This window comes from Mastigoproctus giganteus, chromosome 8 (genome assembly GCF_048544385.1).
Source record: "Mastigoproctus giganteus isolate SK-2022 chromosome 8, ASM4854438v1, whole genome shotgun sequence".
In the NCBI taxonomy this organism is placed as follows: Eukaryota; Metazoa; Arthropoda; class Arachnida; order Uropygi; family Thelyphonidae; genus Mastigoproctus; species Mastigoproctus giganteus.
Window position 1 is genome coordinate 13,209,660 of NC_143582.1, and position 16,703 is coordinate 13,226,362.

A 16,703-nucleotide genomic window follows, 5' to 3' on the forward strand; every position below is an offset into this window, starting at 1 on the left:
TAGAAACAAATATACAAAAAGAGTAAAGTTGTAAAGCTATAAAAGAAAGATCATCAATAATGTAGGCATTTGATATTAACCGCCTCAGAAGCGTAACTGTGGCCTGGAATGATATTCCTGTAGGATGAGCAGCTGCCGAGCCAACTACAGAGTGGAAATTGGATTCCACAGGTTAAGAACTTGTATATTTGGATAATCTGAGAAACTTCAAATGAAGAAGGAGTTATTCTTAGTCTCAACAGTAGAGGTCATTTTTGGAAAAGGGAGAGATATGTTAATATCGTTATGTATTTATGTATGCTATGTGCGGTGTACAATAGAAAGCGTCTTTTTCTCACATAGTAGGGGAGTAACATTATGTGCAGTGACAGCTCTTCGCAAGTGTCCGCGCGCATGAGACATCATTACAAATATTGCAGTGTAAACTGTGTACCCTACAGTTACCGGAGCTGACTAAGTTCCCCACGGTGAGTTAGTCCATCTCTGTTCACAGTTAATTCTTTGGGCCTCTGAAATGGGTGAAATTTGCAATTGATGAAGATGTGCAAGGGTGATGGCCTACCTGTAGTCGCTTAATGGTAACGAGTGTAAGAGTAGATCTTACAAATATAATAAAAATATCTATTTAGCTAAAATAAATCAGGAAAGGCAATGGAAAGTGAAAATTGGTATTAATGCCCGAGTATTAAGTTAAAGATAGTAAGTATTAAGATTGGATATTTAGTTTTAATGTAAATAAGGTTAAAGTTTGAAGAAACACTGGATTTGGGGATGGGAAAGTTATAGACGTATATGTTTATTTGAGTTTTTCTTCAACAATTTTTACATTGAAAAAATTCAGGTTAAGATTTGAATTGAAATATAACATTTTTAAGTGAAATTACATTTATCTTAAACAACATTTACATTACATATTAATACAAGATCAATGTAACCATATTTTGAAAATATATATATATGCCTCTGTTGGTACCCACTTTGACAGAAGTTATTTCTTCTCCAAATGCTTGAACCTATGTTAAATAGCGACTAAATGGAAACAAGTAATTTCAAGTAATATTAGAGAGCTAACAGGGACAGCAGGACTAGGTAGAAGGTGCCATCTGAGAACAGGCGAGAAAGGGTTGCTGAGGGCAAGAACAATAGGACCATCAAATGGGATTACGAAGCGTCTCTTTTGATCTAAGCCACCGTTAGGAAGTAAACATGATATGAGTGGACGTCCAGTGTTCGCATCAAAAGAAAACGGCGTCAGGGTGACTGAATTTTGGATAAGTTGGATATATTTAGCAGAGAAAGTGCGAACACGAAAATGAGTGTTTTGGAGGTGACCGGCAAACATGAAAAGATCATGCTGCCGTGTGAAAAAAATAAGAAATTTCTAGAGAAGGGTTGGTTTGTGCGCTAGGGAGACTGTTGTGGTGAAATGTTTTAGCAAATAGGAAGGAATTAAAAATTAAACATTATGGGGATTGGTTGGAGTCCTTTGAGGGAGGCGTTCCAAACTTGGAAAGAGAAAAGTTCAGGGGGGGGGAGTAATTGAGAAAGTGTCGACTCTGTATCTGACTTCTGTGCGGTCTAAAAAGGAGAAAGTCGCGAGTTCGCGGGTTGAAGTAGAAGTAGATTTTTTGGTGGTCAGAGTTCACATCTCGTGGTAGCAAGATGGAAAAAAAAAAAAAAAAAAACATGAGAGAAAGAAAGCCTGGTCCGGCATCGGAAGGCAGTGAAGGCGGTAGTTTAGTTTAAGGTCAATGTAAACATGCAAGAAGAGAAAGAAAGCCTGGTCCAGCATCGGAAGGCAGTGATCATGGCCAGTTGTGCAGATAAGTGTGAGAAATCACAGGTGGCGCCTGACCCTAACACTATGTGCAGATAAGTACCGGGTGGAAAAGGCCCGGGTTCGAATCCAGTCGATGACGTGAGGAACTTTAATGGGCTTTTTTCACTCCGTAGCTGAGTTAGTCGGTCTCAGGCGTAGATAGCAAGGTTTTTTCCCCAGAATCTGGGATTTTTCGTGCAGCAAAACAGACAAATCGACCATAGAACACAGCAATATGACATACAGCACGGCAAATGAATTTAATTATTCGGGTGGCCTAAAAATAAAATAATAGTTTGTGCAGATAAGTAAGCCAAGAAGAGAAAGAAAGCCTGGTCCAGCATCGGAAGGCAGTGATAATGGCCAGTTGTGCAGATAAGTGAGCCAAGAAGAGAAAGAAAGCCTGGTCCACCATCAGAAGGCAGCGTGTCCAAGAAATGGAAGAAAGCCTGAACGCAAGGAAATTGGAAGTAGCGGCCATTCCGGAACGTAAGTCTGTTCCTGTTTTTTTATTGAACCCCGAACTCAAGGATTCATAATCTAGCTCTGTAAGGAATTGAGTGATAATCATTTTAAAAAAGAACATTCATGTTATATTAGGCAAGTTAGTTACTAAGGTTGAGATAATTTGTTATGAATGTAAATGATTTTGAAATAATGTAAGGGTGGTAAAGGGGATGACTAAGATGAAAACTAGAGAGTAATTAAGGTAGAATGGGTGATCTATAGTGAATATTATTTAGGTAAGAGGTAATACATTTTGGTAATACAGTTGTAATGCATTTCAAGTGTTAAAGGCTAGAAACAAATATACAAAAAGAGTAATAAGAGTTGAAATGAGTTTTACTGATGTAAGTGATAAAAATTGGTAATGGAAGAGAATGATTGAGTAATCATCGATGATTCATATTAAGTGAGATACAACTTATACAAACTGATGTTAATAATTTGTAAATTGAGAATAGTTGATGAGAGAGAGAGATAGTGTAGTGTACTGTAGTATGGTTCAAATATATGGAAATTGGTATTCTTGTATGTAATTATTGGTTTTTATGTAAATGCTCATTAAAGGTTTGAAATTTTTATTGAAAAAATGTGTCTTTAATGTTCTGCTACCACCCGCTTTACACACCCTACAACCTAGAGTTTTCTGTGAATTGCAGTCAAATTTTCCTTTTGTGGGGTGGGCTTGAACCTCAGTAGGGTTCAAATTCAAATTAAATCAAACAAAAAATAACCCCCACACGAGCATCCATTATCTAGTTCTCCGCTGGTGCAAGTGTTGGCAATAATGTAAAATTAACGTTATGATGCTTCTACCTTATATCTCTGTCAATAAATAAACCGACTCATGAATTTTCACCATGCTTTCTAGACATTACATTTATATTAAGCTTATGCATATATATATCACCTTCTAAAAATCGGTCTATCTGTTTCGGTAGTTGAAAAACCGAAGTTTTACCTGGAAAAGTATTATGGTGATGAGCAAAGAAACCGGCCTGGGGATAAAATTAATTTCTCAAATTATTTTTAATATAAAATGGCCTCCATATTTCGCCTTCGTGGGCAGCATTATCGGCAGAACCGCCGTCCTCCTCACACCGGATAGAAAAGACCTGAATTCGATTCCCGTCGATGACGAGAGAAAATTTTATGGGCCTTTTTCTCAACGTGGCTGAGTTAAACGGTCTCATGCGAGAGTAGCATGGTCCCCCCCCCCGGAAACAAGGGATTTTCATCCTGCAAACATAAAATCGACCACAGAACACGCAATATATACGGGGCAATATGGCCTTAGTTGCTGATTCTCCTAAAACCCTACTAGAACAACCACAGCCTCCGTATTACGCCCTTAAATATGTATATTACGTCCATTTTTTGAAATGTTGTGATGTGCATGCGACATCCGATATACTTCTTTTAAAATAAACCAATAGAAATATCACGTGGCACTAGTGATGGGCATGATCGAATGATTAGTAACTAACTACTAATCGTTCGAATGATATAATGAAATGATAAGCTTCCGGAATGCAAGAAAAAATGACGAAGTTTTAAATTTAGTTTCCATATTCTCCAAGAGAGGGCGGTATCGTGATTTCGTGCCATTTGCAGTACAGCCACGTATCAATTTCTATTTATATTTTACTGTTGTTAACTTGGGGTGTAGCGATTATGGAAAGCGAGGAATGTAAGTAAACAGACTATATGATTTCCATATATGATACTTTCCACGCAAATGTTCATGCGTTTTCAGCGCACAACGCATAAATAATATCAAGCGATATAAAATACAAATTCAAACGACGTTTTATTTAAAGCATTTATTAATTCTATTTGAATTCATGTTTTGAACAAAAACACGAATGTCTTGTGTCCAGTCTGCCAGAAAATGCTTGATTACTGAAAGACAAACTGCTTCCCATCGGATTAAACGGCACGAGAGAGAGAATGCTAATTGATAACATTAGCGGAAAATATGACTAGTCTGACTGATTTACGGGCAATGCACGGACCCTGACCTATTAAACGGAGTTTGTTCCTACAGCAGAACGCGCGTAACAACAAGATGATTAACTGTTAGGAAACAACTTAATAGTCCTTAGTTCCTCACAGATCATATATATGAATGGGACGGCCTAAAGCATGTCAACATGGGGTTCACAGCCAGACACGTGTCGTTTTGCTTCTTTACAGAACAGTACGTTAAATGAAAATAACAAAACGATTTGTTGTTGTTATAGAGTTAAGGAGCATCGGCAACTAAAGCCATATTGCTCCGTATATATACCGTTTGTAAATTGGGTGTGTTCTGTATTCGATTTTTTGTTTGCTGAACGAAAAACCATGCTACCCTCGCCTGAGACCGACTAACTCAGCCACGTTTTGATAAAGACTCATAAAAATTCCTCACATCATCGACGGAACTCGAACTCATATCTTTTCCACCCGGTGTGGAAAGAACGGCGACTCTACAACAGCCCAAGAGGGCAACAAAACAAGTTTAACAAATATTTTGTGCGGAAACATTTCAAATTGTTCCAATTTAAGAAATCGAAATAACATTCATTTTCAGTCATTGATTGGCTTTATTATTAATTGAATCGTGACCTTTTTAGGTGACATATCTTAATTTCGAATAAAATTATTTATTATTACAAGTTAAATTCAGAAATTGGCGCACTGTCGGCAAGAATAAAATTTTGGTACGATTTCTCGAAGTTGCAACGTAAAGTTGACCATGAGCAAACACTGGATTTGGCAAGTATACTCCAATTATACTTTACTTATTAAAATAATACTCCAATTTTATCGAATGACTGATTCTATGATTTGCTAATTACCACCGCAGATGCTTAACCAGCTTAGCGTTCTTGTGGTCACCGCTAAATTTGCTTAACTAGCATGAAAATTTTAGTTCGTTTAATATCGGAGCTGCTCGTTCTTAGCAGAAATAGCCTTGAGCTCAATTCCCAGAATTAACAGAGTGAACAAGCCTCAACTTGTTGACTCTGTCAATCCCAGCCATAGGCGGCAATTCATCATAGGCTCCGAATTGAGTTAAAGACTTAACACAATTGAACTTATAATTGCAGTATTTTAAAAATATAACAATTATTATTATTTGTAAACACAAAAAAAATCAAATAAAATATGTACCATTATGTTTCGAAGCTTCAAAGTGAATAAATGACTTTTTTATTTATTTATTGTATCAGGCATTTCTTGCCAAATTCTGGCATCCCACCGTAAATCACAATACCGCACATACAATATTTATTACAATTTACACTATTATACAGAAAATCTGCTACAGCCATTCAAAAGTATGGAACAATGTCCATCCGGCTCACTCTCACAAAGAGAAGAACTGCAGTCCATTTTGGCAGTCCGGAACTGAACGCAAGGAGTTGCCCAGTACTGTATCCAGCACCGCAAAGAGATGCTGAGACGAACAGCACAAGGAGATCCCCAGTTCAGACAATAACAATCCAGCACCACAAGGAGATGCTTATAGAATAATAGCTTTCCTCTTTCTTTTAGATGTCAGGAATGACATTATTTAAGGATAAGCAACCCTTAAATTTGAATAAATGAATGTCTATTAACAGAGCGAATTCAGGTTGACAGCTTATCTGAAACATACTATACATGGCAAGGCTACTGCGACTCTGCTCCTTGCATCTCTTCCTGCTGCGATGTTCATAAAAAGTTTCATGCACTTCCCTTGGCCTAATGGTTAATCCTGCCCTGAACAGATATATAAATTTGATTTGTTGAGGATGAAACAATGCAGGTGGTGCGTATGAATAAATTTCCACGAAATAAGAATAAAAAATTTGCGCTTTGATAATTCTTAATTCGGTCCGGAATTAATGTCTACAGCAGCGGTTCTTAAATTTCAGTAGTCTCAGAACCCTTTTCATTTAATTTTTTTTTTTGCGGGCCCCTGCTGTGTAATATTTCTTATTTGGAAAAAAAAAAAAAAAAAAAAACAGAACTACTTTAATATTTACATAAAATCTTGCAGCACAGGGTACATAAATTTATATAATTCACATGAAATTAATTTTAAAAAGTATTCAATGAGTTTTTTTTTTTTAATTAAAGGACTTTGCTTGCGGGCTTCCGTCAACAGCTCAGCAGCCCCCTACAGATCCGAGGACCTCACTTCAAGAAACGCTGTTCTACTGGAAAAAAATAAAAACGTCCTCTCCCCAATTCCTGTTGTTTCCACTAAATGTCTGTTTTCGATCTATAGTTTCTGTTAGATTTGTGGCAGAGTAATATTTTTCTCACACATATATGGATTGAAGGATTTATTTGAATCAAAGGTTGGTTGGTTGTTGTTGGGTTTTAGAAGCATCGGCAAATAAGGCCACGTTGCTCCAGGCATATTGTCTGTGTTCTGAGGTCGATTTTCTGTTTTCCTGACGAAAAAACCGAGTTTCCGGAAGGAAAAACCATGCTACCCTCGCCTGAGACCGACTTATTCAACCACGTTGTGAAAAAGACCCATAAAAATTCCTCCCGGCAATGACGGGATTCGAACTCAGGTCTTTTCCTCCCGGTCTGGGGAGGACGTCGATCCAACCAACTGTGCAACCCACGAGGGCGTGAATCAAAGAAAAATCTGTGTAAATATAGACAAATTTATTTGGCAGAGATGTGCTAACCGAAATAAATATTTCTTTGAATTAAATATTTGTAGCTATTAGAACACCTTTTTCTTCCGTTAATATGTATTCGAAGGCCCATTGTAAGTGGAAACTCCCAGTAAGTGCAGGCCCCTAGCAATAGCCTCATGCGCCTAGTTGCAGTGGTGCTAAAAAAATTGCATTACTTGCAAAATTCACCGTATTTCTGAAATCTGGCAATATATCATTACCCTATTGCATCATCCATCTCTAGCAAGCTCTCTTAAATGATGTCACGTGCCATACATGATTGCATTACCCTAGCGGCAGTATGCATATGCCATAAGCTCAGTATTCTATGCTATTGCAATGGCAAAGTATTCGCAATTAACACTACGTAGGAAAAGTGTTGCTGCTGCGTTGAATGCAGAGGGACATTCCACGCATGAAATAGCTAAAACGATTTCATAATAAACGTATCACTGTTGACTGTTATTAGTCAACGGTGATACGTTTATTATGAAAATTATCAGAAACTGGGAGTCTAAACAGGAAGAAAGGAAGTGGATGTTCACGAATATCTTCTGCAGGACAGATTTCTCATCTATCTGTGTCCGAAACAGAAGATCCTCGTCGACAGAACTCAAATTAGCATGGGAGGAGGACACAGGAGTAAAGACAAATACTATTACAGTATGTAGACGCCTTTTCTCATCGGAATTAGTAGCACGTACGCCCAAAAAATGAAATACAAGCGTCTAAAGTGGTCAAAAGAGCATGCTAGTTGGTTTGAGAATCAGTAGAAATGTGTTATTTTTTTCTGATGAGTCAAAATTCGACTTGCATGGTTCGTACGGCCAGCAGACTGTTAGACGAATAGAAGAATTTCATCCTAACTGTTATACGCCTGCACACTCAAGCATTCTGCATCTCAAATGATATGGGGCTGTATTTCACATGGAGGGGTTGGCCCTCTTGAATTTGAAGGGTTCAGCGAATGCTGAGGTATACAAGGACATTCTTGAGACAAAATTACTTCCCACCATTAGCGATCACTATGGGGACGTTGCCAATTGCATATTTCAGGACGACTCTTTTTGCTCCATGTAATAGAGCCAAAACCGTAAGTACTACTTCATAAAATTAGCAAAATTTTAAATTTATGAAACGTCGCACTCTTACTTAAATAAATATGATTTATTTCGCTATCCAGGTGCAAAAATGATTGAATATTAAATCAATTCGCGCACAAGGCCTGGGAACAGTGTAGACCTCAATCTAATTGAAAATTATAGGAACAAAATGGGTGTTTCAGTAATGCAACAAAAAAAAAAAAAAAAAAAACAGAGCTGCAGGAGACATTAATCCGTATTTGGTACCATGAGATTTCCTAGGAATACATTCAGAACTTTAACCAATCGATACCATCACGATATGCAGCAGTCATCAAAGTAAGGGGTGGACCAACGAAATATTGGTGTGCATGTTTTTTTTTTTTTTTTTGGTTATATAGCTGCCTATCGTCCTAGTACACTGGTGTGCAAAATTTAAGGACCAGTCAGGTTTTCACCTGTAGCTTCTCATAGGAGTGGCCTCGATATGGAAAAAGCATACCAAAGGAACCTCGTGAGGTACAGGAATGATGAAGGACACAACAACAACGGAAACAAAACGGTACGGAGGGACTTTATTCAAAAAGGGCAATTGGCTACCATGATACAGATGCATCACTGCCAAAGATGGCACAAAGGGAAGAGGTCGTCCACAGTAGGAGATATGGCCACCCCTAATGTCGATGCAGGCTTTGCACTGCCTATCCATACTTAGAACAATGATGTTGATAAGTTCTTGCGATAACATCGTCCATTCCTCTGTCAGCGCCATCTTCAGCTGGTGAACATTTTTTGGTGGGTGTGGACGTGTCGCTAGGCGTCTCCCCAGAGCGTCCCATATGTGTTCGATGGGATTTTGATCGGTGGAACGGGCAGATCAATCCATACGAACAATAACCTCACTTTCCCAATGCATATCACAGCTGCATGCGATGGGGTGTGACGTTATTATCCATAAACACGAACTCGGGGCCAATGGCACCTCGGAACAGACGCACATGGGGAAGGATTACCTCAGTACAATAGCGTGTACCGGTTACAGTACCTCCTTTCAGTATCTGGAGTTGTGTACGTCCATCCAAGATAACGCCTCCCCCAGACGAGAACACCTCGACCGCCATATCGATCCCTTTCAGTGATGTTTGCGGGGTAATACCGTGTGCCAAAAGATTTTGTGGTTGTAACCTTTAGAATTAGTGTTGGTCCTTACGTTTTGCACATCAGTATATGAGCAAAATAATGAAAAAAAAAATCAATGCTTTCATAGAAATTTTGTTATTATATGAACCATAAGTAACATGTTGTTATTTTGGAGAAAAGTAGTTATTTCATTGTATATTTACCCATAAGGCATAAAAGTAAGTTTTTTCGCAATAATTGTTTCATATGTGTATTATTTGTTTATGATGTCTCAGCTATTTCTAAAAGATGAGCTGCTAGTGAAAGGCCAAACAATCTAAACAAGGACGTCACATAATTTTTTTTCTTTCTAACATAGCAAACTGGTATCTTAGTATTTTTGCATAAATTGTTTACATTATTTATAAACCGCTCTACCATTCGGTTTCTTTCTCCAGTAAGAAGCTTCCTTATTTATATCTATCATTTCCTTCAATTTTTTTTTTTTTTTTTTTTTTGTTAAAAGAATCAAATACGAGTTAAAAAATACAACGCTTAACGTAGCCAGGTGGATTTAAAATTTTAAACACAATACGATGCATTAATTTGTAGTAACCAAAAATGGCCACTAGAGGGCCACAAGAAGTGATTCGCTTTCCAATTTTCTTGGTTTGATTAAGGCATTTTCAGTTATTAAAACTATTAAAATCTGATAAATTCATTATTGTTATTGAATCTTCAGGACCTTTTCTACAATTGTACGAGAGAAAATGACTTTAATTTTAAAAAAATTGGACATGTATAGATTTTACGCAAATGTTATCGTGATTACAGAAATCAATCGCATGATGTTGCAAGATCGTCTAGATAGGCTCACTTTAACACATTATATTGTGTTCATATCTGTCTAGACATCGATTGAAAAAAATAAAAAATAAATTAAAAAATCACTTACCTGTCTGCTAGGTGGCCAAGAACTGCAGACGCAACGAGCGAACCAGCCATATAGACAGCGCTGGCAACAGATACAAGCCATTGCCTTTCGCAAACGAGATTCCACTGGAATTGGCACGCAAATCATAAAATAAAAATGGTGCTTAAATATTGCATAAAAGAACATTAAAAAAATATCTCTTCATAATTGAAGAAACAGAATAAGATTCTGAAGTTCACTCACGAAAAACTCTTTAGTTTTACTCTTTTTAATAATTTAAAAACGAATATTCTTATTATAAAAACACATTATGAATAAATTTACCTACTTACCTCCTCTACTATCGTCGATTTATAAAACGATTTGTCATACTGCCATTCTGTGCACAGAAACGTCTTTGTACTGTTGTCATAGCAACCGTTGTCCCAGTCCTCACACGTTCGATTACCAAAATCATATTTCACACACTGACTGAATTTTGTTTCGCCATCCCTAATTTCAAGTGGAATACTCAAATTTTTCCACCTTTCGCTATTATTTGCTAGTTCTGCAGGAGGAGCACACCAATGATCAATATTCGGAGCGTAAAATGTAATAACGAAAATATGCCAAGATGGAAAGAAACCGGTAAAGAAAAATATGATAAATACGGTAAGTTGCCACCTTCCATAACCACCTATGATATCGGAAATATCGGTCGCCGGGATGGGATTTTCTTCCTTCTTTTCTGCCTTCATCTATATAAATGAAATAAAATAAAGATTTAATACAGACTGGATATGCCTCAAATTTAATTTAAAAATTAATAAAATTTTAAAATAAATAGTTACCTTGTGGTGTGTGTGTGTGTGTGTGTGTGTATTTATATATATAGATCGGCTCACTTTTACACACACACACACACACACAAACACACACACACACACACACACACACACACACACATATATATATATATAAGTGTCACCGATGAAAGTAAAATAAAATAAAATAAAAATAAAAATAAATATAGATGGAGAAGTTATTAAACACAAAATGCCGAGCCTAGTTGAAGAAAAAAAGAAATAAAGAATGTTAAGAACCTATATAAAATTAAGTAGAATTAAATCTGAATTAATGCCGAATTAACAGGCCAATCATATGTACAAAAGCTGAAAGAAAAAGAGGGGAGGGTAATATAGATAAAAATTATAAAATAAAAATTAAAATTATAAAATAAAAATTAAAATTAAAGAATTAAAATTAAAGAATTAAAAATTAAAAATTGGTACATAGATTAGGTATTTCATCAGGGGGCTACACCTGATCATGTACCAACACTGTGTTTCTATGCAAACTCATGCTGATGGAGAAGCTATAGAAATGAAATGGATATAAAAAATGAAATAGATAAAAAAAATAAAAATAAAATAAAAATAAATAAAAATAAAAAAATAAATGCATATAAAAATAATTTTTTTAAATTTTTTTAAATTTTTAAATCTCCAGAAACATGAGTGAGGTAGCCCCAACGCAGTGTATTTAGATTAATAAATTATGTAACGTAGTGTATTTAGAAATAAATTGAGTCGATAGTATGTAAGAACGCAAACGCAGTGTGTTTAGTAAATTAAGTGTGTAAGAACGTAAGTTTAAATCAATATATAAGTTTAAATCCATCTATATTTATTTTTATTTTTATTTTATTTTATTTTACTTTCATCGGTGACACTTATTTATATACATGTATCCTGTTTTGCTGCTTTGCGCATTCAGGTACACGTACTGTTTTTCCTGTTTTTCCTTTTTTTCCACTTCTTCGTTTTCATATTTCATATATATATATATATATATACACACACACCGGTGTTCAAAGAAAGTGCATCACCTAGAAATTTCACATTTCTAACCCTTTTTCGCGATGGTATGTTACATTAATGACTAGCATCACAAATAGAAAAATAAACAAAAGATATTTATTAATAGTTAAGACAAAGCTAAGTAATATTTGACAGGTGCTCTCAAAATATTCCAATGTTGTATAGCCTCTATACAACAGTTTTGGTAAACACGACAATTCTGGCTGAAATGTTATCAGAAGCCCTCAATTCGTTTCAGTTTATCATTTTAAATGGAAAACAAAATGAAAAGTTCATCAAGTACAAACTAATATTTAGTTGAACCGCCTCTGGCCCTGATGACAGCAGCACACCGTCGAGACATTGACAAGATCAATTTCTGAAGATAATCAACTGATAGTGGTTCCAAACACCAATTATGGCTTCCACGAAGGGTCTTTAGTTTCTTTCTGGCAACTGCAGATTCCACACGATGCCAACAGTTCTCTATAGGATTCAGGTCCGGCCGGGCTGTTTCCTGGCCAGATAACAGTTGTAACAGACCGTTCTCCCAACCATTTTTTTAACCTGTAACAAATGTAAACACATTACTGTAAGAACCTCTAATGAAGAAATGAAGCTAAAGTAACTACAGAAGTGCCTACTTACACTTTTCGCCCGATGACAAGGAGCAGAGTCGTCCTAAAAGATGCAGTTACTTGGCAGTTTGAAATGGTCTCTAATGGTTGACACCAATTTGCCTTCCAATATAGCCACGTATCCATTAGCATTTACGGAACCTTTTATAAACTGCAGGTGACCTACTCGGCCATACGAAATGCACCCCCCCCTCACCATATTATTTGGCTGGTAGGGAATTTCACTGTAGACACCACACAGTGTATATGAATGGTATTCTTCACCACGTCTACGGCGAATCGTTTGTCTCCCATCACAGCCACGCAGGTTGAATTTCTTCTCATCCAAGAAAATAAGTGACTTCCACTGCTCGGGGGTCCATTTGACATGCTGTTTACACCAAATTAATCGCGCCTTTTTCATTTTTTCTGTGAGGGGTGGCTTCTTCTTAGGACGACCAGCTACAAGTCCATTTTTGAAGAGGCGTCTTCTGACTGTTACTGCACTTGTTACCACTCCTGTATGTTCTTCCCATTCTCTTTTCAGCTCAGACAGAGAAGCTTTACGGTTTTTAAGGCATCAGCGCTTTAAAACTCGGTCCTGTTTTGGCGTAGAGGCTCGTTTGCGTCCGGTTCCTTTTTTTTTTTCCTATCAGCAGGACCAGTATTCTTGAGTTTGGAAAAAAATCTACTCACTGTTGATTGATTACAATTCTATAAGCAATATAGAGGAAGAACATCCTTCCTCACGTAAAGCAACAATAGCACTCTTTCTTCGTGGCGTCAACTGCACGTAACTCGCCATCCTGACACAAGCAAGGAATGACTGCAACTCTTGCAGAGCGTGCTTATATAGCTGAAAGTAACAGCTGATGCAATATTACGTCATCAACTACGCTTGTCAATCTTATCTGATGCAATTTGTAAGAATTACTGCCACATACTTACAATATTCGGACGACAATCACAATTTTAAGGGTTATGCACTTTTCTTGAACACCAGTGTATATACACCGAGTTATTACTGAATTATGACTACCCCTATGAAAACTGAATGCGAGCCGTTGACCACGTGAGGTACGAGAGTGCGCAGTTAGTCGACCTACATAGCATAGATAAGGTGTCAGTGGTTCAGCAGGTAGTAAAATTCCGAGCGCGATTGGTAAAAGGAAGGATTTATCGGACTTTGATAAAGGACAGATTGTGGGAGCTCGACGAGCTGGTGCCTCGATTTCCAAAAAGGCTGAACTGGTGGGGTGTTCGAGAGCCGCCGTTGTACCAGGACTGGCGTCAAAATGGTCAAACAATGACCCGACGACAAAACTGCAAAGGTCAGCGAAAAGTTGATGTTAGAGATGAGCGCCAGGTCCTACGACTCGTACAGGTAAACAGGCGCAGCACTGTTGAAGAGTTGACTACCCAGTACAACATGGGCCAACCCGGAACAAATTCTGGCATGACCATGCGTCGCACGCTCCCACGTATGGGCTATACCAACAGACGACCCCTACGGCATCCTCTCCTAACCAAGGTTCATTGGCGTAAAATACTCGCCTGGTGCAAAGAGCATGCAAGTTGGGCATTAGAAGACTGGAAGAAGGTGTGTTGTTCGGACGAGTCACGTTATTTACTCCACACCGTGGATAGCCGTGTACAGATTTGGTGTCAACAACATGAGGCTCTTCATCCATCATGAATGGTATCAAAAGTGCAGGCCGGTGGAGACGGTTGTATGGTGTTGGATATGTTTTACTGAAAGGAACTTGGACCCCTGGTGCATGTGGAACAACGTATCAGTGTTCTCCGCTATCGGCAACTGCTTGCTGACTGTGTACACCCCGCTATGTTACACTTTTTCCCGAATGGCGATGGTGTCTTCCAAGATGACAATGCGCCGAGCCATCGGGCACTTATTGTGTAGGAATGGTTTGAGGAACACAGTTCTGACTTCCAGTATATCGATTGGCCTCCGAACTCCCCCGATATCAATCCCATAGAGCACTCGTGGGACACTATGGAAAGGCATAGCAGGCATCTGGATACGCCAGTCACCTCCTTACCTGCATTGCTGACCACATTACACACAACTTGGTTGGCCATACCTCCCGAACGCTTCCGACATCTTGTTGAATCAGTGCCACGTCGGATAGCTGCTGTACTGAGGGCAAAAGGAGGATCTACGAAGTATTAGGTAGGTGGTCAAACTCAGTGATCACTCAGTGTGTGTATATATACATATATTCACAAATATATATATATATATATATATATATATATATATATATATATATATATATATACACACACACACACACACACACAGAATGTATCAAAACATACGGAGCCAATTCAGCTATGGATTTAGGAACTAAAATAAGTAAAAAAAATTAATGTAAATATATGTCTGATTTCGCCTTGTTTCGGAGTTACAGCCATTTTTGTTCCATCAGTTCTTTCCATAAACTGAGTTAGTATAGCTGGCTCCATTGAACTCTTTACAAAAATGCTCAATATCTCACAGAGGGCCTTGCTGTAGTTAAGTAAACAAGATCCCGTAGTGTTCATATGTATTTTTTTTTTAACTTGACCTCTATCAGGAAGCTCAAGCGACCCTGGCAGAGACCAGCCAGAGAACTATGGACTGTCTGGCTTATCTCCTAGTGGTGGCGGCGGCAATGTAGTCCCATTAGTGCTCTGTGGCCAAAAGCCAGAACCCAACCTACTTTAGCACAAAATAACGCACTACATCCACTTCTGGCATTTGCCGAGTTCTGTTTACTTCACAAGAGAAATGGCGCAGTTGTGGGAAACCGCCGGTGGCGCTCGAACCCAAAGCTCTATACCACTATGGTCAGAAAAGTATGATCATCATACTCTTCTATCTTCATATATCTTCATCATACTCTTCTATCTTCATATATCTTCATAATACTCTTCTATCTTCATATATCTTCATCATACTCTTTGATCTTCATACATAACTACCAATCCTCATCAAGTACTCCATGTCTGCTTGTTTCCCGTAGCCTGATGATGGATAGAATCAATGTTATCGTGAGCCGGACCTTAGAGAGTTCTTTCATCATTTCTTGGAACTACTTCAGTATTGTTCTGGCCTTGTGACATGACGCATTATCTGTTGGAAGATCCCAATCGCAGATAGGTACACTGCAGTCATCAAGGGATGCACGTGATCAGAACCAATTTCCACGTAACCTTTGGCATTGGCGCTCTGGAAAACTGGAATGATATACTGTCTGCTCGTGTAGTACAGTGGTATCGTCACCGTCCTCCCCACACCGGGTGAAAAAGGCTCGGGTTCGAATCCCGTCGATGACGCGAGGAACTTTAATATTATGAGTTTTTTTCACTCCGTGCTGAGTTAGTCGGTCTCAGGCGTACGTAGCAAGGTTTCCTCCTCTCTAGAAAACTGAGGTTTTTCCCCCAGCAAAAACAGGCAAATCGACCAGAGAACACACACAGTTTACACACAAAATAAATATATGGGTAGATGTAATCGTTTATAGGTGACCCTAATGTCATAATTTGGTGGGTTTGTAATGATATACTGTATGACTGCCAAAATTATCAAGATATCAAGCAGAAGTTATCTAGCAAAATCCAAAACTTTCTCCCAGGAAATGAAAAATACCTCATTTCTAACCAAGACATATTTGCAGGGTTACAAGATTTTGCATGATAAGCCTTCTCCAGTAGTCATACTATATTAGCTTCAACTGCTGATAATCTCTTTGTACCACAGGTTTAATCCTCCTTGGACTATGCTGTTTTTCTCCTTTTTGTCTTCTCCACCCCCCCCCCTTTTTTTTTTTTTTTTTTTTGCTGGCTTTTAGCCTTTTATCAGAATGCTTCCAAATTCACTTTTAGCACTCAGAACAGATAGTCAAGGTCGACCACGGTTCATGCTTTGTTGTGGCCCAGCTTCTCGTAGTGCAGACGAACACTGGGCAGGCTTTCCAGGTGATTGCCTTCCTGGTGGCAAAGTAGCCAGAAACAACTAAACAACATAACACACAACATTTTTAGCTGTTTTAGAGCTGTGTAATCACAGTGTAACATAGCTGAGTCAAATTAAAGTTCCGAAGTTGCCTTAAATAATATA

The 16,703-nt window shown here is 38.0% G+C and overlaps 1 protein-coding gene across 1 annotated transcript in view; it reads right to left on the bottom strand.

Moving 5' to 3' along the window:
- The window catches only part of LOC150081266 (organic cation transporter protein-like), a 74,408-nt gene that overhangs the window by 35,621 nt on the left and 22,084 nt on the right, over positions 1–16,703 (bottom strand). Inside the window, exons 2-3 of the mRNA XM_090379477.1 lie at positions 10,458–10,862; positions 10,147–10,250 (exon numbers count right to left, since the gene is read on the bottom strand). Of these exons, the coding sequence (XP_090235603.1) occupies positions 10,147–10,250; positions 10,458–10,862 (509 nt within the window). The remainder of the gene's footprint in view (positions 1–10,146; positions 10,251–10,457; positions 10,863–16,703) is intronic.